Source organism: Hirundo rustica, chromosome 23 (genome assembly GCF_015227805.2).
Source record: "Hirundo rustica isolate bHirRus1 chromosome 23, bHirRus1.pri.v3, whole genome shotgun sequence".
Classification (NCBI taxonomy): Eukaryota; Metazoa; Chordata; class Aves; order Passeriformes; family Hirundinidae; genus Hirundo; species Hirundo rustica.
This window is the reverse complement of record NC_053472.1, coordinates 4,799,717-4,822,340: the sequence shown is the minus strand read 5'-3', so window position 1 is coordinate 4,822,340 and position 22,624 is coordinate 4,799,717. Positions and strand designations below refer to the sequence as shown.

The 22,624-nt window shown below is 51.3% G+C and overlaps 1 protein-coding gene across 2 annotated transcripts; it reads right to left on the bottom strand.

Moving 5' to 3' along the window:
* Positions 1 to 85: 85 nt before the first annotated feature.
* Positions 86 to 21,115, bottom strand: TRIM29 (tripartite motif containing 29). Of its 2 annotated transcripts, XM_058423386.1 has the most exons (9): positions 20,261 to 21,115; positions 13,347 to 13,442; positions 11,938 to 12,171; positions 11,369 to 11,567; positions 8,304 to 8,387; positions 5,105 to 5,164; positions 4,068 to 4,169; positions 3,035 to 3,114; positions 86 to 148 (listed from the first exon to the last, which is right to left on the bottom strand). In XM_058423386.1, the coding sequence occupies exons 1-9, from the start codon at positions 21,113 to 21,115 to the stop codon at positions 86 to 88; spliced, it is 1,773 nt and encodes a 590-aa protein (XP_058279369.1). The 2 variants fall into 2 exon arrangements, with proteins under 2 accessions (XP_058279369.1, XP_058279370.1); XM_058423387.1 differs by lacking the exon at positions 5,105 to 5,164.
* Positions 21,116 to 22,624: the final 1,509 nt, after the last annotated feature.

The window sequence follows — 22,624 nt, the reverse complement described above, 5'->3', positions numbered from 1 at the left end:
GCGGCAAGGGTTAACAGGGTAGCAGGTGCATCCATGGAAATCCGCAGCTGTCTTCGCTGCCAGCTCCCCCCACATCCTCAGCAGCTCAGGGGGCCTCGTTGGAGGTGGCTCCGTTGCCTTTGTTGACGTAGAAGGGGCGGTAATGTGACTGCAAGGGAGAATTTGGGACACGTCAGTTTGAGCCCCCGGCTTCTCCTGACCTCCCACACCTCGCCCCTGCACCCACACCTCACAGGGAAACCCATCACCCCTATTCCTTAGGGAATCGTGGCTTAATTGAGGTGGGAAGGGAGCAAAAAAAGCTCCTTCAATCCAACCCCCCTGCATTAAAAATGTCCATTTCTCCATTCCAGCCCTGCTCAGGCCAGGAGCTCCATCATCATTTCCTGGTGTTCCTGAGCCCAGGAGCTCAGAGGGTTCCTGCCTCAACACCTCCAGCTTTTCCTCCTGGCCAGCAGCACTGCCTCCTTCCCCTCCTGGAGGTGCTGGAGACATCAAATGCAAATAACTTGGCTTTTTTTTCCCTTTATTTTTTTTTTTTTATTTTATTTTGATTTACACCTGTGCTTTGCATGGCCCTCACTGCCGAGCCAAATGATGCCTCATGCAAAACCTCCGACTGTGACTCACGGCTCGATGAGCGGGTTTCTTTTATTTTTTATTTTTAGGGAGAAGGCGAATGTCACCTTTATTTTTATGCCTCTGCCAGTGTGTTTCAATTGCTCACTAACCCGACAGCTCAGGGGAGCTGTCACACTCAGGGCAATGCAAGTTTGGGGTTTATTTGTGCTCTCTGGCTGGCAAACCCCAAACTCCTGTGCGTGGGGATTCCCACGCAGCGGGGCACTCTCGGTTTGTGCTGCGGCACCCCGTGTTTGTGTCAACAGAAACAGAAGCGCAGAGATGGGGCAGAGCCAGCAGGAATTGGCATTTTCTGCCCCTCCAGCTGGGTTTGCTGCAGTCCCTGGGTGAAGCTCAGCCCATCAGGACCTGTCCATGGAATTTCACTCTGATCTGCCCCGTTTCAACGCGTGGCAGAGCTGCGCTGTGCAGCCTCGAGCTGCAGAAACAGCAGCCCATTTATTGCCTGGGATCACCGGCTGCACAGTCTCCAGCCTGGGTGAGAACACCCTCCCACCACTGAAGGAAAAACCCTGGAATTCAGGAAAAAAATAAATAAATAAAAATGGGGCTTTGAATGTCCAGCCTGTCTTGGGTTTGTTCTCATGTGCAGAAGGTGGGAGAGACCCCACAGGCCCCTTTTAGTGCTGCCCTGCTTAATATCAGGGACAAATAATTAATTATTATCAGGTTGCAGAGCGTCCCCAGCCCATCTCCCTGCTCGGTGCTCAGCACCTCCTGCTCAGTGCTCCCTTTTGTTGAGATTCCTTTCATTTTATGGCTTTAATTTCCAACAGAATTCAGATATGAAAGGGGGGGTGGGTGGGGGGGGCTTCATTTAAAACAGCTCCTTGGGCCTGAAAAAGCCCTTCCTCCTTAAACAACACAGTCCTTTGTGAAAATTCATATTTACAGACCTTTTAGAGGGTGTATTACTTAAATACACATTCAAGGCTATTTTAAAAGCCAGATTATTGGCCCAATAGACCATAAAAGCCCCTGCAGAGATACTGCAGCCCCGAGTATGTATTTCTATTTTGGTGCTTTTTAAATGCTTATATTTATCTGCTCAGTTGTTGGGTTCAGGGCTGCGTGGTGAATACTGGCTATAAAGAGGAAATGGTCATTACAAATGTGAGCACGGGAGACAGGGAAGGGATGGTGGGAGAAGTTACCCGGATTTTCTCCGTGAGGATTCAGGAAAAATCCCTGGGAACACAATGGATGTGGGTGATGGTGTTTGAGAGGGTCGAACCCAAGGCAGGAGGGATGGCAGAATTTTGCTGGCTCGCTGCAGCACCTTCAAAGGCTCGAGGCTGGATTTCCTGGAAGAATCTGCCAAGGAACATCCCTTCCACAGGAATTCACCTCCTGGGGAGCCTTGAAAGTGGAGCAGATCCAGCTGCAGTCCTCAGGCAGCCACTTTCTACCTGTCGTGCCCTTCCCCAAGTGTGGGAATGCTCTCACTTCCCGACCCTCTGCTCCTCACAGTAAATCACCTCTCACAAATGCGCAATCAGAAATTACAGGGAAAAAAAAAAATTAAAATTTAAAAAAAGTGTTTCATTTGTGGCGGCCAAAAAGCTCGACAGTCCTGCTTCAGATCACGCAAGGCCTCACCGCAGCACAGCGTGAACAAAACCAGATGAACCCGGTGCTCCTGAGGCAGTGCAGGACCTGGCTGTGTATTTGAGACCACGAGCCCTAAAACATCTCTGCCCTGTGCCTCTGATCGTGCTCAGTGCGGGAGGAGTGGCTGCGAGGTGTTTGGTGATTTCTGGCCCCAGCCTGAGCCCTCATCTTTGATCCTGCGCTTGTGATCAGCAAGGGCCTTTAATGTGCTGCTCATCTACACCTCGTGGATGTCACAGAGTGACACGGAGTGGGTGACACCCCTGCAGGCAGGAGAAGCCCTATCGCTATCATTTGACAGCGTCTGCACAGTTCCTACCTTCTGCATCAAATTTTAGACCGAAAGCTTTCTGAAACATCATTTTTGCAGCATTGATTAGAGCTGTGAAAGCTGGGGGGGGGGGGTTTTAATCTGCATCCTGAATAGGAGCCGAGGGGTTGAAGCTTTTATTTCCACACTTCCAAAGGGCCCATCCTTATCCCTGAAGCCCCCCTTGGAACAGGCTGAAGCTCTCCCAAGAAAAAAAAGTCATTTTTCTTACCAATACAGACTGCTTGTACTATCTTAGCAATACAGACTGGTTCTGTTATCTCACCAGTAACGACTGCTTGTCATTTTCCTTACCAATACAGATTCTCCCAAGGAAAAAAAAATTGTCATTTTTCTTACCAATACAGACTGCTTGTATTATCTTAGCAATACAGACTGGTTCTGCTTGTCCTTTTCCTTACCAATACAGACTCTCCCAAGGAAAAAAAAAAAAATTGTCATTTTTCTTACCAATACAGACTGCTTGGAGGAGGATTTCCACGTCTGAGGCGTCACCTTTGTAGACTGGTGCCTCACTATGGAAGGGTAGGCTGTGACAACACAGAACACAGGCAGTTACAGATCAGCCCCTGCCACTGCCACCCCCGTGTCCCCTCCCAGGACGAGCAGCAGGACTGGAAGTGCCACCTCATTAGTATTGCGTTGCTCAACGTGGAAAGGCAGCCAGCCATCCCCGGTGGGACAGGACAGGACAGACAGCCGTCAGACAGATGCCTCTTCCAGCACCCAATCAGGCAGGAAAAGGCAGGAGAGAAGGCCTGGCTAATTAAAACGTCTGAGGAATGCGGAGAGGCGGAATGCAATCGGACCAATTAAACTCGGGCCGAGTCCCAAAGTCAGCGTTCTGCCTCTTGCAGAGGGCACTACGGGCTGTTTAATTAGTGCAAGGAGCTGAGCCCGGGCTTCCTGCAGCTCCTCCGGCAGCTTGCTAAGCCCTGGCCCCCCTCCAGCACCCAGGGGTGCAGCAGCCCTGCAGTGGCACAGGGGCCTCGCACGATGGCCCTGCCCCACCACCCCAAATTCATCAGAGCCGACTCTGCTGGGCAGGTTCTGGTCTCTTGGATTCCACCTCTGGTGGGCAGTGACAAGAGGGTGACGAGATGTGGAATGGGGGTTTGGTTCTGCTGAAGGAGGACAGGCAGCTCCTGTATATATAAATATATATATATATATATATTTTTTTTTTTTTTTTCTCTTAAGGTTGTGCTGTTTATGTTATTTTTCAGTGATGAAGCTGGAGGGGCAAACGGCGTCTTCCTCAGAAATCATCTAAAGTTCATCCCTACCCGTTACGAACAAAATTTAAAATCCCTCCACCTGTTCCTTGGATAAAACTTTAATCGTTTCGAACACTCCTCGTCGCCCTGCCTCAGCAGGGTCGCTCCTGCGCAGGTGCAGGAGCGCTCCAGGGAGCCAGAGCAGGATTAAGGGGTTTGTCACCTCGGGGGGGGCAGGAGGAAGGGGAATACTCAGCTCCTAGTACCGGTCTTAGTGAAGAGGCTCCCATCAGACTGTTTGCTGAAGTCACCGGGCGGATTCTGTCCCACCGAGGAGAACTGAAAAGGCAGCTTAGTGCCATTGCCTACTGGAAGACAGAAGAGGTGGTGTTATTCCAGGGGGCTGCAGGGGGGCATTGCAGACACGCCTGCCTCGGGGGGCACGGGCACGGCCCTGGCCCTTTTCTCTCTTTGGGGGAGAAGAGGCAGCTGTGTGTGGGGGTGAGGTGATGCTCCAGGCAGGGAAGAGCCTTTCTCTGAGAGCCCCAGAGCGCAGGTGTGGCCGGAGAGCAGCAGCACCTCCAGATGCAGGAGGGATGACTCCAGCACCGCCCTTGCCTCCCGGGCTTCCTCCAAACCCCGCTGCCATTAAAGCTTCCCCCTCTGGGCTCCTGGGGGTCAGGCGGGGGCTGCCAGGAGGAATCTGAGAGCGGGGAGATGAGAGGGACACGGCCCTGCCTGTGGCCTGGCAAGCAGGAGGGGCTGAGGTGCGGCTCTGAGTCACCAGAGCTCCCCAGGCAGCGTGGCCCTGGCTGCTCCCAGCATCATGGGGAAGGCTGGACCTCCTAGGGATGAGGCAAAGGAGGAAAATGTTGGGAAAGGAAGACGGGGATCTGGGAAGAAAAGGCGTGAAGGTGAGCCAGGCTGTGTCTCTGAGAAGTTTTTAACAAGAGGTGTGATGGAAAAGAGGCCCCTCGTGCCTCTGAGACCGGCTGAGAGCGTTTGGAGTCTCCTCCTGGTTCTGCCACGGGGTGTTCTGCAAGTCCAGGACCTGGGGATCTTTGCAAACCGCCTCGTGTGTTTTCCACCTCCTTTCTCTGGGAACAAGGAGAGCCAGGGGTGCCTTTCCCTCCTGTGAGCACGGCTGTGTGCAGACAGTGCTGCTAGCCCAGCAGGAGCTGGCTCTGGGGTTTTCAGGTGCCAGGGCAGCCAGGAGGGGCAGCAGGAAAGGTGCGTTAGTCAGGCAGGAAGCTGTGGCACGGGGGGTTAGATCCTCTCAAACTGAAGGCGGAATTACCCGTACCAAGTGTTTCCTCAGTCGCCTGGAAGGAGGAAAATTCCCATGACCGTGGGCTGAAATTGGCTGTAAAACAAGAGCATCCGGTTCAGCAGTCGGCTCCTGTCGGCCTGTACCTGGCATTGCTCTAGGAAAAGGTCCCCACCGAGCTGGGAGCAGCCCCAAAAAGGAAATCTGGGCCCAGGCAGGCAGAGGAGGACCTGGGTTTCATCCCTGGCTGTGGGGGAATGGGGAATAGGCCTCTCCTGCAGTGAGCAGAGCTCAGGGTGTCACACAGCTGCCAGCTCGGGTTTGGGCAGCCAGCAGCAGAGCTCTGCAGGCAGAGGGCTGGGCTCAGAGCTCCAAAGGCACTGGGACAGGGACATCTCCCAGCCCTGTGCCAGCTGCGTGCCCCAGGCTTCCACCAGGACACTCTGGAGCTGCTGCAGCCCTTTTGGGAGGCACGGGGCTCCCGGTAAAGCCAAAAGAAGATGGATTCTTGGAGCTGCTCTGCTGCCATCCTGTGGGCTGCTGCTCTGTTTGAGATGTGTTTGTGCTAACACAATTCTCTCTCTGTGTGCCCGAGTCCCTTCTACTCTTCATTCAAAGGCTTTCAGGATGGTTTTTCCAACCTCCTCCTGGCTTTGGCCAAACTGTTCGACACATCAGGAGAAGAAAGCTTAGTGGGAGAGGACAGGAAGAAGTGTGGAGCAGCTGAGCAGATTGTTCCTCTGTCCCTGAGGCAGTGTTTGAGATGTTTTATGCCCCTCTGCCTCATCCTGCAAGCAAATATTGGATCATAGAATGGTTTGGGTTGGAAGGGACCTTAAAAATCATGTCATTCCAGCCCGTGCCATGGGCAGGGACTCCTTCCACTGTCCCAGGCTGCTCCAGCCTGGCTATGGACACTTCCAGAGATCCAGGGGCAGCCACAGCTTCTCTGTCTCAGGACCTCACCACCCTCACAGGAAGAATTTCTTCATAATATCCTCTCTAAACCTCCTCTCTTTCAGTTTGAAGCCATTTATGATGAAACTCGAGAGCAGTGGAAGTCTCCTCGAGTTTAAGCAGGGCTTAGAACCAATAGGTTCAGCTGGAACCCAAGCAGCTCCCCAGTTTGGGGCTGCTGTAATCAGCACAGAGCATTCCTCAATCTAGCAAACACTTTCCACTGCGGCCTGGGGCAGAATCTGCAGTGACCCGGCCTGGCCAGGAGCAGGGTGTGTAGCAAAGCTGCCATGAGCTGTCGAAGGATTACACAATGCAAGGGGTGGTCCCCGGTTTTTTGTATATATTTTTTTTTTTTTTCCCCTCTCGTTTTTGGGATTCTTTAACAAAGATGCAATCAGCTGCGCTGCAGGACTTTGATGCCACAGGGACGGGGAACAGAGAGCTCCAGGGAGTTCAGTGATGATGGGGATGCTGCATTATTCATCGGGTAATCCTTGGCTAGCCAGCCTGCAAGCCAAGTGGGTCACTCCTGCTTTGCCTACTGATCCATCCTGCTCCCCAGATCCCTTCCAGCAGCTGGGACCTTCCTGTCACGCCGAGCCCTGCCCCTGCTGGGCTCTGTTCGAGGCTCTGTGTGCCGTCACGGCCTTGCTTGCTTTGGCCACGGTCCCTTCGCTGACAGAAAAGAGAGTGAGCGATTGGGAAGGCGGCAGTGTCTGTGTTTCCAGGAGAACACGGGTGTGGAGGTGGAATAAAGCCTCCCCCGGAGCTTGGATAGTCAGCAGGAGGAGGGGGATCGCTGTGCAGCCCTCGCTGTGCTCTGCACACGAACACCACAGGGATCTGGCAGTGCCTGGGGATCCCTCCTGGATCTTTGGCAAGTTGGAATGCTGGAGCCTCTTCTCCCAGGTGTCAGCAGCACCGGAGAGCAGCAGAGGGAAGCTCAGGCACTCATGACAGCACTGGCCATGCTGTGCCTCTGCCAAAATGGCTTTTTCCTTCTTTTTTCCCCTCCTTTTTGCCAGGCTGGGCTGTAACCCTGTCCCAGACACACCCGGGGTGACATTGTCCAGCGCTCCTCCCTGCCACACTCCGGAAATGCCTTTGGGGCTGTTTCCACCTGAAAGCTCCACATTTTGGGTAGAGATAAGCTCAGCTTGTGCAATGTTAGACTCGATTTTCAAACTTCCCTCGGGGCTGGAAACTTTTGGGTGCAGGGCTGAGTCTGTGGCAGCACAGGGCCTGGAAACCCTGAGGCAGCTGAGCAGCAGAGCAGCAAAACAAACCCAGCCCTGAAGAAAACGCCCCTCTACCCCTGAATTTGGGAAGAGCCCCGCTCAAATCCTGCTGGCACCGAAATGGGAATGCTCCAAACAACGCCCTCAGGGCTGCCAGGCGTGGGCTGAGGGCAGAGGAGAAGGGCAAAGCTGGATCCAGACAAAGGGCTCAGTGTTGGGGTCTGGGTTATCCTCAGGAAACCCAGCACAGGGCAGGAATGTGCCCTCAGGGAATGTCCCTGCTCATTGCTGCCCTGTCCCTGTCCCTGTCCCTGTCCCTGCCCACCCTCTGTCTGCAGAACAGCAGCTGGAAACACCCAGCAAACCCGGGCAGGGCTGAAATTTGGTCACTTGTTTGGTGCCACCCTTCCTGTGGTTCCTTTCCTCGCCTTGCCCGTGCTTTCAGCACTCTCAGCTCCTTGCTCTGGGTGCCAGTTTAGGAATGCCAGCTGGGATTTTAGAGCTGGATGTGTTGGAAAGCTTGGTTCACTGCAAAAATTCATCCTGCAGTGGCCACACAAGTAGGACACAAACAAATCACCAGGGCTCTTGTCAGAGCTCAGAGAGGAACTCCAGACTCCTGCCTTTTTGTTTCTTTAGGACACATTCCTCGCTTCTTCTGTCCTTTCCCAGTAAGGAAAAATTATGTTTGGTGGTGAAAGCAAAATCCTAATGCTTAGTGCAGCTTTCACTTGATAGCACAGAGACATAAGCTTTGGGTGGAGAAAAACACGGATTTTATCCTGGTAACTCATGTCAAAACTCCCCTATATTCATTTTTGGATAGAGTTCAGTCACTCCAGCTCTTCCCCATAAAACTGAGAACCTTTCCTGCCTAGTTTGAGGCAAAACCTTGTCAAAGCTCTGTAAGCTGGAGAGAAAAAGAGGTGCAGAGGGATGGATCTGAAATGTGAGGGAGAGCAAATTTGGGGACGCATCATGAGTGAAGTTCCTTTCCTGAGCTGGAAGGGAGCCTGCCCACCTCGGGGGTGCCGTACCTTTGGGAGACAGGAACATGGAAAATCTCTTCAGGTTGTCGGGCTGGTTCCACTCGTAGTTGTTCATCATGAACCGGTGGTCTCCTGGAGAGGCAGAGCAGGGAGTGAGCTCAGGGAATGCACTTTGGGGGTCTTTAATCCCCCCGTGGGATCTTTGCCTGGGAGCTCCAGCAGCTCTGGAGCTGCCCAGAGTCTAAAATAAAAGGTTCCCTCAGAGGCAGAGCCCAGCTGGAGCATTCAGCCTCGCAGCAGACACAGGATCTTCCAAAATCCACAGGGAGGCCTGAGGGTTGAGGCATTTTTTCTTACCAAAACACTCTCGTGTGGCTGAAAACGACTCCAAGAGTTTGAGTTTGGCTCCTTTTGTGTGTTTGACCTAAGCACAGGGCTGGCTCTTGGAGAGCTGCCACTCTAAAGCTCCACAGATCAGCTCTGGGAGGGTTAAATGTGTTGGCCTCTCCACTTTTTAGAGAGAGATGCTAAAGCTGAGTTGCAAAGAGCTCTGAACTCTTGGACAGGGGTGGTTGGTTCAGGTTTCGTGGATCAGACTTACTCCTACACAGCCAGGGTTTGGATTTCTGACACTGATTCACAGGAAATGAGGCTTTATCACTACACCTGCTCATAAAAACATTCTTTGAAAGCCTCTATAAAACCTATTGTTCTCTGCAAGGAAGTAAATTCGGTTTTCATGTCTAAATAGCTCCATTCTTTGATTCTCGAGCCACTGAACAAACTTTTCTTTCATTTCTCCCATTTATTTCGGTGCTATTAAAGCTCCCTGATTATTTGTCTCCTCGCCACGTTGGTACCTGTTATGACAACTAAAAGGCCGTGGATTCCCTTTGGAGTCTGCTATTAAGCAGCTTTCATTCCATTAATGTAATATTTCTTCCTGGGAAGTTTTTTTTTTACTGTAGAAGATCAAGCCAGCTGCAAATGAATTTGTTGCAGTGACTCAGGGGGAGTCCGAGTTAATAACTCCACAGTTCCTTAATGGATTTAATTCCCTTGCAGCCACTGGATGCAGAGTGCTGCCCTCTTTCATCTGTGACCATGGCTTGGGGAAGGAAGAGCTCTGAAGCTCCTGGGACTGGCCATAAATAACATTTCCCACCTGTTCCCAGCTTTTCATTAGGACAGGATCCAAGCTGTGTCCCTGGTAAAGCTCCTGGAAGCAGCCAGGCTTCTGGCAGGAGTTAAAAATGGTTTCGGCACTTGAATTCCATGGATTTCAAATAACAACGAGGGCTTCTGGTGTCAATAGCATGGAGGAGACCCCAATTAAAATAATCAAGAAGTAATCAGGCTTTATCCTGAGCTACCAGAACTGAGTAGCTGCAGAACCTTGCTGGGTTTTAAAAATGTCCGAGGAAAATGCTCCAGGACTGGCAAAACCCAGCCCAGCAGACGGAAATTCTGCACAGCTTCAGGTGAACAAAGAAAGAAAAATGCCCAGAAGATATTTTTTTGGATCTGTCTGTCATCTACTGATATTGAGTTATTGTCAAATTTCTCGGTAATTCTGGAGCTTGTGGAGTGTGGAGAATTTAAATAGGAATGTTGCAGTGTTGAAGGATAAGTAATGTTCGATTTCTGGTGCCACTTTAAAGGCAGGGAGAGTTTTAAAACCTGCTGTGCGTCCTGAGCAGTTTGGGATCCCTGAAAGGTTGGTCCAGGAGGATCTGGTCCCTATGATTCGTGTCTGATGGAGCACGATGGCTCTGGACAGTGTCATGGATACAGGAAGGGTGTCCAGAAAATGCAGTGAATTTGAGTGAACAATCAGCGAATCTGCAGATTTGCAGCCGAGCTCCTCAGCTGCCTGTGCTGTATGAGCTGTCCTTGAGGTTATTCCTGCACCTTTTGGGCTCCCACATCCTCCTGGAGGAGCAGGCTGCCGTTTCTCCTCCCATCACCCGCTGCTGTCCTGGCATCTGGGGTTCCTCAATGGCTGAGGTTACATCCAGGTCAGATAACCTCTCATTCCCAGCCCTGCTGTTCCTGGTGCAAGAGGCCATTCCCTGGGATTAGGCAACGTGCCCAGGGTTACAAAGGCAGCCTGTGGGAGAGCTGGGGAGTGCAGACAGCTCAGCCCCGTTGTGGTGCCCTGTCCTGATCTTAGGTGTGAGCCTGATGCGAGACAAGTCCTTTATTCACAGCTAATTGTGAGGAAGTGGGTTGTGAACTCAAAAGATTCATTTTGGTGCTGTGGCGTTGGGCTGTGGCCTCTCTGTTCACCTTAAAGATCACCTCAAACGTCGCTGGAGCCTGGGGAACAACCTGGAACATCAGCAGAGCTGCCCCGAGTGGAACAGGGAGTACGACCAGAGTCATTCCAGCTCAAGTTGTGGCTGAACACCCTAATGGAGCCCTTTTTACTTGGAAAACTCCATTTTCAAATGTTTCCTTTTCAGTGACAGGTGCTTGCAGGGTATTTCATGCTCCAGCCAGGCAAGCAGAAGCTGAATCCCTGCACTTGCAATATTTGATGTCACACCAGCACCCTACATGTGCCAGCCAAGTGTACAAATAGGATTTCAGGCTTGTCACCCCACTTTCACCTTTGTGCCACTGCCTTCGCCCTTTACTGAGCTGCCTCAGGAGATCTGGGGAGTTTCCACTCCTGGAAAATGTCCTGCTAAACTTCCAGGGGCTTGCTGGAGCCTGGCACAGGGCAGGGGAGAAGGGTGGCTGCTCTTGACTCCACCCAGCAGGTGGCTGAACCCATTAAATCCTAAACATGAGACCCTAAAAATGGACCAAGAATAAGGGAAGTGGGGCCAGTTTGGTGTCCCACATGAGACACCCTAAATCCCTGGCAGCTCAACTCGTTCCATCCCCACACAGGAGTGGTGGAATAACTCTGATATTCCAGAATTCCTGTTCTAATGACTCTCATACTCCAGAATTCATTCCAGCTAATGAAGTTGCTACTCCCACTTTCCCCCCAGGTCTCTGGTTACTTTCTTCTTCATCAGGAGTGCTCCTCATCCTCATCACCCCTGCCCCTGCCCTCCAGGGAAGCAGGGATGGAGGGGAGGGGAACATTTGGGATATTTTACCGTTCTCCATGTGGTTCCTCTCGATGAAGTTGCGGCCCAGGTCTGCCTTGCAGATCTTCTCCACGTGCCTCATGCAGACGTTGAGGAGGTCGTCCCTGAGCAGCCCCATGGACGGGCTCATGCTCTCCCCTTCCAGCAGCACGCTGTAGGTTGGGAGGGATGGAGGGGGCACGTAATTCCTCATCAGAGCCCCAAATTCCTGCCAAAAAAAAAAAAAAAAAAAAAAAAAGGAGCGGGGGGATCACAGTTAGTGAGGAGCATAAAGATGTGGAGGCTGAATCTGAGGGAAGTGGTTGGTGTCAGACTCCAAAAGTGCAAAGGAAAGCAGTGAGGGTGGGCAGGGAAATGTTCTGTCCGTGGTCTGCAGCCATCCATAAAAACCAATGGCATGTCCAAGCCCTTTCTTCACCTCCCGGAGCACAGACAGCTCCAAATGTCCAGGTGAGTCCCTGCCATGGATGTGCAGTGACCTGGGGAAGGTTCACACGTCCCACACCCCTTTGGGATCATCTTTGGGACAAATCCCACCCTCACGGGGACAAAGGAGAGGGCAGTGAGCTCTCTGTCACCTGCAGGAAGAGCACGGAGTCACTGATCTGGTGGATCTGCTCCCTGTTCTCCTTGTCCTCCCGCAGCAGCTTCGCCCTCTCCTCCAGCTCATCCACGATTTCTTTCACGTTCTCCGAGGCGATCTTTTCCCTCTGATCCAGCGCAGCCTTCACCTCATCCCTCTGCCTCTCCAGGTCACGGATCAGCTCCTTGAAGTGCTGGTCCACCGTGGCCTTCTCATTGGTGGTGTAATTCTGGATGGGCAAGGGGCAGAGAGAGGAGTCAGCAGGCAAGAGGAGCAAGGAAATGTTAAAATTCCGCCGTGTTCTTTGCTAACAGAGAGACGCAAAGGGGGATAAATCCAAGGATTCAGCATTTAGAGTATGGGAACTCCAGCCATGCAAGTCTCAGCTGCAGGAAAGTTGTGCCAGGAGAAGCAATAGCTGTTCCTGCAATAATCACATGGATGCAATCCAAAGGGGCCGCTGCCTTCCCAGGGGTAAGGGCCTATCTCCTGCTTCAATTCATGCACGCACAGGTGATGCTCAAAAACACTCTGTGACCTTCTAAATCAGGCTTCTGGCTCCTGGGCAATTTGAGGAGCAAATTCCCACCATTTCAAAGGACGAAAGGTGCTGAAACACTTTCTACAAGCCTGACCTCGAGGTGCCTCTGAAATATTCCTCACAAGGACTGGGGATGTAACTACGTTGAGAGTCAACATTTCTAGGTCAGGTTTCCAATAATAATAATAATAATAATAATAATAATAATAATAATAATAGCAGTAATAATAAAGCAGATGAAAAGCAGAGCTGGTGAGCCAACGTGCTTGCACCACATAAAAGGGAGAAGAATGACTTTGCCTGTTAATATTATGCAAATTTGCTGGGGTGGCTCCAACTTGTGCTTTCACTGCTTTATTCAGTTAGGCTGTAAAAGAAAAAAAAAAACATACCATGACTCTATTCCAACCTTTACCACGGTGCAAGAATTATAAAGGAGACCTCTCTCAGCACGGAAATAAGCTGTTCCACCATAAATAAGATGTTTGTTGGGGTAAATTCATCTGCTCCTGCTGTCTTATCTCAGTTTGGGCAACCCAGAGCCCTTTGGCAGGTTATTTCTGGGTTTTGTTTCTAAATCTGCCGGGCTACTGGTGATGGAAGGGCCATAAAGGACCTAAAAAAGGAGCCAGAGCAGGGAGGTGCCGTGGTTTTCTATCAGGGCTGGATCTCCCCGCCAGGAATGTCGCAAGATGACTTCAGTGGGAGTTGTTGTTTCCACGATTTGGCTTGGAGTTTGGGATAGGGATGGGATAGAGGCCGGGGAAGGGATGCAGTGAGGAAAGGAGGGGGATGTGGGAGAGGGGAGGAGAAAACGGTGATCCCAGGAGGAGGAGGAGGTGAACCGGACACCTCGGACGCACCTTGATGCGGTCCCTCTCCTTCTGCCACTTGTCCACCTCATCTTCCACCTCGATGATCTTCAGCTGCAGCTGCTCCTTCTGCAGAGACAGCTCGGCCTGTGGGGAGGAGAGGAGAGGGGAGGGCAGGGGAGGGAGCCTGGTGAGCTGGGGCTGAGCTCAAAGAGCCCCGAGGCTGCCCTGCTGCGCTGGGAACAGCAGCGGAGCGGTGCCGGCTGCAGCGGGCACCGAACCTGCAGATGCAGCTCCCTCAGCACAGCACCCAGCTCCCAGGCTGTCAGGGTGCTGCTCTTAATCACATGGGAGTCATGAGCTTCAGGGGCAGGGAGCTGTTTCAAAATTCAGCTGTGTGTGCAGAGCAGGGCCCAGCCCAGGGTGTGCCTGTGCAGCAATAACAGTTTTCATCTAATTACGGAATGACGTTTGACGAGTGTTGCAACAAGAGGATGATGCCTCCGGCAGGAATTCTGTTTAGACAGGATTGTGGATTAATTTGCTCTGAATTGAGAGCTTTCATGTAGCGATGGAGCTGGGGAATGCTTGGAAAAAAAAAAAAATTAAAAGAAAAAAAAAAATAAAGAAAAAAAGAAAGCCACAAAAGGAGGAGGGGAGAGGTGTAGTCAACCTGCCTGGCTGAGATCAGCAACTTCGCTGGGACTTATTTGCATTTCGTTGTGCAGTGGCTTCCCAGAGAAGCTCAGAGCTCAGGTTTGCACAGCAATTCGTGGCAGTGGAGCTGTGGAGACCGTGCACTGTTTGCCTGGATCATTTTTTCCCTGGATCATTTTTTTCCCTGGATCAGCCCTGGACCTGGATGTTGGCAAAGCCTTGCCCCGTTAACTCCAGCGACCCAGGGCCCCATCCCTGCCCCACAGATCCTGCCCCAGCCTTTGCTGGCGCATTTCGGCATTTTGTGTGTGTGCAGGTTGGTCTCAGCCGTGGCTGGAGGCAATCTGGCTGTGGGAGAGCCCAGAGCCGCTGAGGAATTCCAGAGCTGGCAGAAATTCCCTGTGTTCTGTCACGTTAGGAGAGTGCTGAGAACCTGCTGTTCACGTGGGATCTTCTGGAAAATTGCTGGATTAACCCAAACCACTTAAAATCAGGCCAACAATTAGAGGCACAGATGGATAAATCCACTCTCACACTCCAGCTGTGCATCCAAGAACGTAGTGGAACATGAAAATCTGGGTCCTGATTGATCAGAGCTTACAAGTTTTCAGTTCTCCACTTAAAATGAAGAGCGGGGAAGAAGCTGTGAACCAGCCCAGACAGGAGCTCTTGTCCTGATGCCAGCCGAGTGTCTGAACACCCTCTGGAGCTGGAATCCAGCACAGCTGCTCTGAGAGCCATCAACTCCAGCTGCTCCAATTTAGAAAATCTCTGTTTATGGAGGGAGAGTGATTGGCAGCTTTGTTTCCTTATAAAACATGAGAGTAGTGGGCAGGAAAAAGGGAAATGTGCTCAGAGGTGTCTCGGTGCCACAAAAGCTGCATCCCCGGGTTGTTTTTAGGAGTTGGGAGAGCTCTGGCTTTCTAAATATCACCCACACACCCTCGGTAGTGGCCTGAACGCTGCCATGAGCTGATTCTCACCCTCTGCAGGGGTTCAGGGCACACAGGAAAGGATTTTTGTGCCACAGCTCCGCCAGGGAACCCACCCTGGTTTCCAGATGAGAAAAGCTGCTCTGCTGCTGATGGAAAGAACAAAGACAGCAGTTTGATCCCGTAATTTTTACGTTTTCAAGACAGTGACTTGGAGGAATTCCCGCTGGCTTCCATTCCCACGTGCAGTGGGAGATGTCCTGTGCCTCGAGACTCTGCACAGCAGGGAAATGCAACGAGATGGAAATACTTCAGATCCTTTTATCCAACGTGAGAAATTACACCCAAACTCCAGCTGTTTCCTGGAGCCACACAGCGCCATCCAGGTGGCATTAATTGTTTGTCGAGTAAAAAGCTCACCTCCAGAGCGTTCACTTCCCTCCTCATCCCCAAAACTCAGCACATCCTGATAAGAATGTGAGTGAAATCCTACAGAGAAAGACTTGGGAGGAAATTCTGGGGAAAAGCAGAACTTTCACAGCGACGTAGACACTCCCAAACTCAAGGAATTTGCAGAGAAAATGACAGGGAAAAAAAAAACACAATAAAAATCAGGTGATGGCTGGAAGGTGGTAATAATATTATGCTTTTGTATTATTTTTTAATTAAGATGGGTCTCCAAGGACTTTTGGGAGCTGTTATTTGTAAAAGTGCTCCAGACTCTCAGCAGTTCAAACGCCCCCCAGAAAGGTGGTGTGGGAGGGATGTACCAGCCATTTAAGAGCAGAGGCACACAGCAATTTGGAGCGAGATTCACGACTTGCAAATGGAAATTACAGAGATGGTCCCAACAGCCAGGATGCAAATCCCACACTCAGCCAGGTTTGGCAAAGGGGAAACCCCAGCACAGACTCCAGCCAGAGCAGGGGAGGTGTGATTGTGGCCTACTGCAAACTATTCAATAAATACTACAAAAAAACACCCTAAACATAGGAAAAAAATGGTAAAGAGAGGTGCAGGGAGACTCTGGACTAGTGGAAAAATTGGTGGCATGGGCAGGAGGGTGCTCTGGAGGTGGGGCACAACCTCAAGGGTTCAGGAGGTGATTTCCTGGTGGTTTTAAGACCATTTTTTTGTCTGGAAAGTGGCTTTTGGCTGCCCATGTATATCACAGATATACTGTCACAGGTATAAGGGACAGGCCGTGCCTCAGCTTCACTCTCTAAGAGAAAACTCTTCATATTTCTCAGATTTTTCCAGGGGTCAAAAAAAATCCTTGATGGACCATCCAGAACAAGTCCAGTGGAAGATTTGGGGTTCAGAAAATCCTAATGAGAGATAATACAGCAACACCCCCATCATGGGAGCCGCTCCAGAGGAGAAATAACAGCAACACTGGGGAAAAAAACCCCCAGATTTTGACAATTTTTGAGCACAGCAGGCTGAGAAATGGAGGCACTGGGGTCCTTCAAGGATCCCCTATTAGAGCCTCAGTTAATTAGGGCAGCGAGGAGGCTTCAGTGAAAGTTCAGCGTGTACATGCAAAGAGCTGAGCCCAGCCCTGGTGCTCTGGAGGACCTGCAGATGGGAGATTATGAGCCCTGCACGATGATGCAAGTGCTTTGTGCAAGGCAGCAGCGGCAGCACAAGCAGCATCATGCCCTGACTGCTCTGGGAACACCCCCGTGTCCCCAGCCCTGGGAGAGCTCTGCTCATCAACCTGCCAGCAGCACCCAAAGGAAATCACGGAGCTGCACAAGAGCTGCTCCGACTCCTCGTCCCAGTGCAGGGACTGAACAGTCAAAGGATTGTTTGAGACGTGATTTCTGCTGGGGTCACAACTGCGTTTTCCCACCTCAGTCTCTGCTGAGCAGAGCTGGGTGTCAGAGAGCTGAAACCTCTGCCAGCATCCTATAAAATGCCGCTGGAGTCTCTCTGCACAGCTTGGAAGAGAATTCCTTGCTTGCAAGCAAGTGGATTTTCCCCGTATTCTGTCCTCAGCGTAGAGGATTCATGCAGAATTTGGGCAAACAGACAAATTTACTCCAGTTTCCAGCTGGGAAGAGTGCCCTTCCTGCAGGAAACTCTGAGGAAAGAGCATCTATTTTGAGCTGTGTCCACAGAGCAGCCACAGCTGGCGCAGATAAAACCTCACAGCCAGGCTGCAGCAGTGGGAAAGGTCCCCAAACCCTTCCAAGGTTTAATTTTGTTTGCTCTCTGCTCAGTGAAAGTGATGCAGGGATGGGAATCCGTCTGGATCCATCTCCGTGGATGGTTTTCTTCAAAGCCTGGCTCAGCTTTTGTGAAATCCCTCCCTTTTCAAAGCTGCTCCATGGGAAGGAGGAACACCCAGCTCCCCTTCCTGCACAGCAGCTCCCTGTGCCCACAGTGAACTTTGCTTTAAAAGATAAAGAATTACAGAAAAACAACCAAACCAAAGTGTCTTTCAGCAGAGCTGGCCTGGCATGGTGCTGGAAGGTGATTCCAGGTTATTCACAGCTCTGGGACTGGCAGGCAGAGGTGAAGTTGTCTCCTGTGGAGAGCAGCCCTGTAAAACAGGTTTGGGACGAAGGATCCCCTTCCAGAATGAAGGATGCTGGCTCCAAGGAGAGGCTCTGGTGCTGCTGATAAATCCAGGGGTTTATTGGGCTGTACAAGCCGCTGTGGAGCGTTCTCAGTTTCCAAGTGTGAGTGGTTACTACCCAGCCTCACAGACCTTTTCCTGGCTGTTTTTTTCTATTGGCTCTGGGTGCAAACTGCTCTTTTTCCTGCAAATCTGCAGCAGGAAGTGAATGCAAAGTGGATCTGGGGAGAGCATTAAAGGTTTGCTGGGTAAAATAGGCAAATAGCACTGGGTGGGAAGTCAGGACAAATGTCTCTGTCTGAGTCCCTGTGCCTTTCACTTGTGGCTGCTCAGCAGGAACAGGGGGTGAGTGACTCTCACCCCAGGCTCCTGAAAAGTGGAAGATGCTGCTGTGTTCTCTGTCTGAGACAGAGATATCAGGCTTTGCACTGCCCTAACTATAGGTGTCTGTGTTCTGGCTTGTTTGCATTCCTCTTCTCTGTCTGCTCCGTGAGACAAGCAGCGTTTCCTAATTCCACAGAAGGAGCTTTCCCAGCTCTAAAGCACGGCTCCTCTCCTCCCTACAGGCCTACAGCAAAGACCGGCTGAAATGTGCATTAATTCTGCAGAACCGAAGGGCAGATGTACCTAAACCAAGCTTATTCTGTGACACTTTGGGCCCACCAAATCGCTGAGCTCCCAGGCTGGCAGCGCAGCAACACGAACACCAGTCCTGGAGCCACACAACAGCCAGGGACAAGGGAATCCTTGCAGATAAATCCTGGATGTCCAGCACTGTGTGAAAGGCTCTGTCTGGACACAGCTTTATTCTGGTCACCGCTCCAGTGGCAGAATGGGTTTGGAGGTTCTAAAGCCACCCTGGAGCTGCTGGGATGCCAAGCTGGGGAAGCAGGGCAGGGGTGGGGATGAGCTGGTGTGAGGTCGTTGCTTATCCCTTCCAAAAGGGCAGCAGCACCAGCCACTCTCCCACTTTGTGGTCGAATTCCAGCCGGGCTCATCTGATAAGAAGAGGCGTTGCACACCAGGGGCTTGGAAATATTCATTGCACTTTGTGGCTCCTGCTGAGGCTCCACCTCTGGTGAATAAATCAGGGGTGGGGACAAACATTTGTAGGCAACAGCTTTCAGTGCTAATTGTTTTTGTCTGAGTGAACACTCGCTCGAGTTACAACATGATCGAACTCGCTGTCAGGAGAAACTCGCACATGTGCGTGATTCATGTTGATAAATCCTAAATCCTTCAGGCTGGGTAGCAGCAGAGCAGGAGCTAAAGGTGGCACAAGGGCTCTGAGAGAGGAATCAAACAGCATTTAAATCCCAGTTCTCTGCCCAGCCATGGCTGTGTCTAAAATCAAGGTGCTGGAGGTGTCCCCAGCCCCAGGAGGAAGGATCTGAGCAGCTTTGCTTCCTCAGGAAGCAGCTGTTCACCTCGTTCCAGGCAGGAACTGGACAGACACCAGCCACAGCCTTGTGTTAGAGCTCTGCAACGTTCAGGGCTGACATCAAAACCACGAGGACGGGCAATTATGGAACAAACAGCAGGCTGGCAAGCCCTGCAGGAATTTGGGAAAGGATGTCTGAGACATGGAAAAGGCTTTGTCTGGTTTCAGCGAGGCTGCGAGCTGGAGATGACACGGCAAGAAAAGACCAGAGAAGCCAGAGATAAGCTCTACACAAGATGCTCTTTCAGCCTGATGAGATAAATCTTCCCAGCTCCTTAGGAAGAGTAAAATTGTTCTTCTCATTAAGGGGACTCGGGAATTTCTCACAGCCGGTGCCTGTGTTTGCCAGGTCACCACATCACAGCTCTGGTTTGGGGTTTAGGAGATCTCAGTGCCCTCCCAGGTTGTGACTGTGTGACTCCAGGCACGTTGTTTTATGTAATTATTATTTTACAGGGCTCCTTTTTGGCATCTCTCCTGCCCTGTCTGCTCAGGGCCAGCTCCTGCTTTTACCACGGGGATGTGCAGCAACAAGCGTGGTGAGACCCTGATGATTTTTTTTGCTAGAACAAGTGAAATCCTCCTCATCCACCCAGAAAGCAAACAACAGGAGGCTTTGAGCAAACAAAGGTGAAAGACATCTCATTAGTGAAATCTCCCTGGATGTCCATCCTCTGAACCTGTTGCAGTAACACCTCAGGGGAAATGATCAGGTTTTGCGCTTGCACCAGGGTTTTTTGTTTTCCATCTAAACTTCAAAAGACTCTTTCCATAGGTGTGGCTCAACAGAAAAGAAAAAAAAAAAAAAAAAAAAAAATCCAAAACCTAATCTCGCTGTAAGGAGCTGAGATAGCAATTTTCAATAGTTCTTAGTACCCATGAGTAACTTTAGCAGCCACTGATTTGACAATTTGTATTCTGGAGGTGCTGATCCAGCTTTCTGTGGGTAACACCACATAAACACTGCCAAAACTCAAGAATATCTTTAAAAACTTAAATTTAGGGCTTTAAAAAAAAAAAAAAAAACACCTTAAAATCTAATTTAGGGCTGTGATTCAGCCTCTGCTGGAAGTGTCAGGTGTGCTGGCAACCCAGGTTCTCCATCCCTAAATCCAGCACTGCAGCGCTGTGCTGCTCCAGGCAGGATCAGGAGAACGACAGTCCCATGGAAACAGCGCCCAGGCAATATCATTTCTCCACTAGACACTTCCCATCCACCACCACTGCATCCCGGGCTTCCATCCCCGGATTCCATCCCAGGCACGACCTGAGGAGGGATTGCAGCCCGGGGGTCTGCAAGCTGCTGGGAACGGGAGGAACGGAAGGAGGAATAAAAGGAGAACACAATTACCTCTTTGCCCGCCTTCTCGATCTCCACTGTCACCGTGCTGTGGTTCTTGTGCTCCTGGAACATGCAGAGGTAGCAGATGCACATCTGGTCCGTCTGGCAGAACAGCTCCATGGTCTTGCCGTGCACGGGGCATTTCCTGGCTTCGAAGTCCCTGATGGGGTCCAGGAGCTGGTGGTCCCGGAACGCCGCTCCCTCCAGGTGGGGCTTGAGGTGCAGCTCGCAGAAGGAGGCCTGGCACACCAGGCAGGACTTCACGGCCTTCTGCTTGTTGTCGATGCAGGAGTCGCAGAGAACGTCCTCGAGCTTCACGCGGGGCCGGGAGCCCGCGGCCCTGTCGGCCTTGTTGAAGGGTCTCCTCAGGTCCCCCGTCTCCACCAGAGGCAGGGAGGATTTCTTCAGCTCCCCCATCTGCCCCGCGGAGAACAAGGACTTCCTCCCTTCCCCGTCAGCGGGCAGGAAGCTCTTTTTGGAATCCAAGGAGAAGAGGGACTTCCTGAGGTCGCCTTTCTCCGGGAAGTTCAGGGCCGGTCTCCTCATGTCTCCGATCTGGCCGCTGGGGAACTGCATCTTCTTGGAGTCTGCCGAGTCCATGCTGAAGTAGGTTGACCTCTTCTCGTCGGATGACTCCACAAACTGAATGATGGGCCTCTTCCAGTCACTCCCAGAGAAGAGGGAGCTCTTGATTTGCCCTGTCTCCAAGGCAGCACCGCCCGTGCCTTTTATAGCTTCTTTCTCGCCTCCTCCAGGGCTCGTGGCCTTCTTGGCCTCCTCTTCTTTTTTGGGGGCAGTCGGGCTCTTCACGTCCTCGGGCTTGCCGGCGGTGCCGTTGGTCCTGGCTGCGCTGCCCGTCTCCATGGCCTAAAGGGGGTCGGTCGGCGGCTCCTCTGCTCGCTCCCTGCCCCAGCTCCCGTCTCTCAGCCCCCTCCGAGGCAGGCAGGCTGTGCCCGGCCCTGGGCTCAGCGAGGAATGGCTCTGGAATGCAGAAGGCAGGGAACCTTCCTGCCCAGGTGACGCGCCCCGAGCTCCTGCGAGGAGGAGCAGCGCGCCCGGATCGCGCCGAGGTGGATGCGGGGGGAAAGAAAGGAGGAAAGGAAGGAGCAGACGTTGAGGGATCAGAAGCTCCAGCTGTGCAGTTAATTATACAAGGCAGTCCACACCCAGGAACATTCTTGTCTAACCAGGTTGGGGAGGAAGGGCTGTTTATATACATAGAAATGTCTCCTTAAAAAAAAAAAAAAAAGGAACCATTTTCATTAAGATGTAGCAACCAGTTCCACGGCTTGTTTCAAAAATAATTTGGCCAGCAGCAGCTGAGGTTCCCTCCTTGCAGAGATGGGCAGGGTCGGGGAGACCACGAGATGCCCAAGGTGGGTTCGTTAACTGGGTCATAGCCGTGCACCAAAATAATTAGGGTTGTAATTAAAATGAACGCCTAGAATAAAGCATTCTTCATCCAGCCTCCCCCCGGGGCTTGCTGCATTCAGGAGGGAGGAGAAATCCATGGTTAATACTGGGTTTAAACAGCCCTATTATCTTTATTTTGGTTTTATTTTGGGTTTGTGCAAGGTCTGTCCATCTAGACCTGGAAATAACCCAGCCACGGATCAGAAGAGGCAAAAATTGGCTGGGCCTGCTTTTCCCACAGGCCACGCAATCTCCAAAGGATGAGCCGTGAAATAAAACCCCCATTGTGTGCTCCGAGATAAAGCTCCAGGTGTATCCTATGCAGCTCTTCCCATAAATGTCCTCAGAGCTGGAACACACCTGGAACACGCCTGGAAGAGGAATCATTTTGCAGCTTAGATGGTCAAATTTTTTGCCAGAGAAAAGAAATTAAAAAAAATTTAAAAACCATCTGTCTCCAGCAGCTGAATTCCTGGGAAACGTTCACTTGTTGGAATCACGAAGGATTTCAGGAGAAAAAAGGCTCTTCATGAGCAATGGTGGATTCCAGGGACTTCTAAAGGATGAGGTTGATGTTCGTTTAACATCTCTTCAGATTAAACTCGGAATTTCAGTGAGATTTCTCTGAGATGAATGCCCAGGGTGCAAATTAACCACGCCAGAGATTTGTGCTTAATTGAGTTTTCTCAGAACGCCCCAGTGGCGCTGCTGAAGGTGTTTTTTACCTGTAAAAAAATCTCAAACATGCACCAGGAACCCCCTGTTGGAAGGGATTTGAGTAAAAATCCAGCTCTGCTTTTTCCAGCTTCTCTTGAGGTGTGGAGGAAACAGAGGCAAAGCAGGAACAGCATAAATTCTGGATCTGATTGGAGAAGGAAAGAACCTGTCTTGAAAACGCAGTTTTTAAAGGTTTTTTCTGTGCAAAATGAGAGAAAATGAAAGTGAAATTCTTTTTCCAGG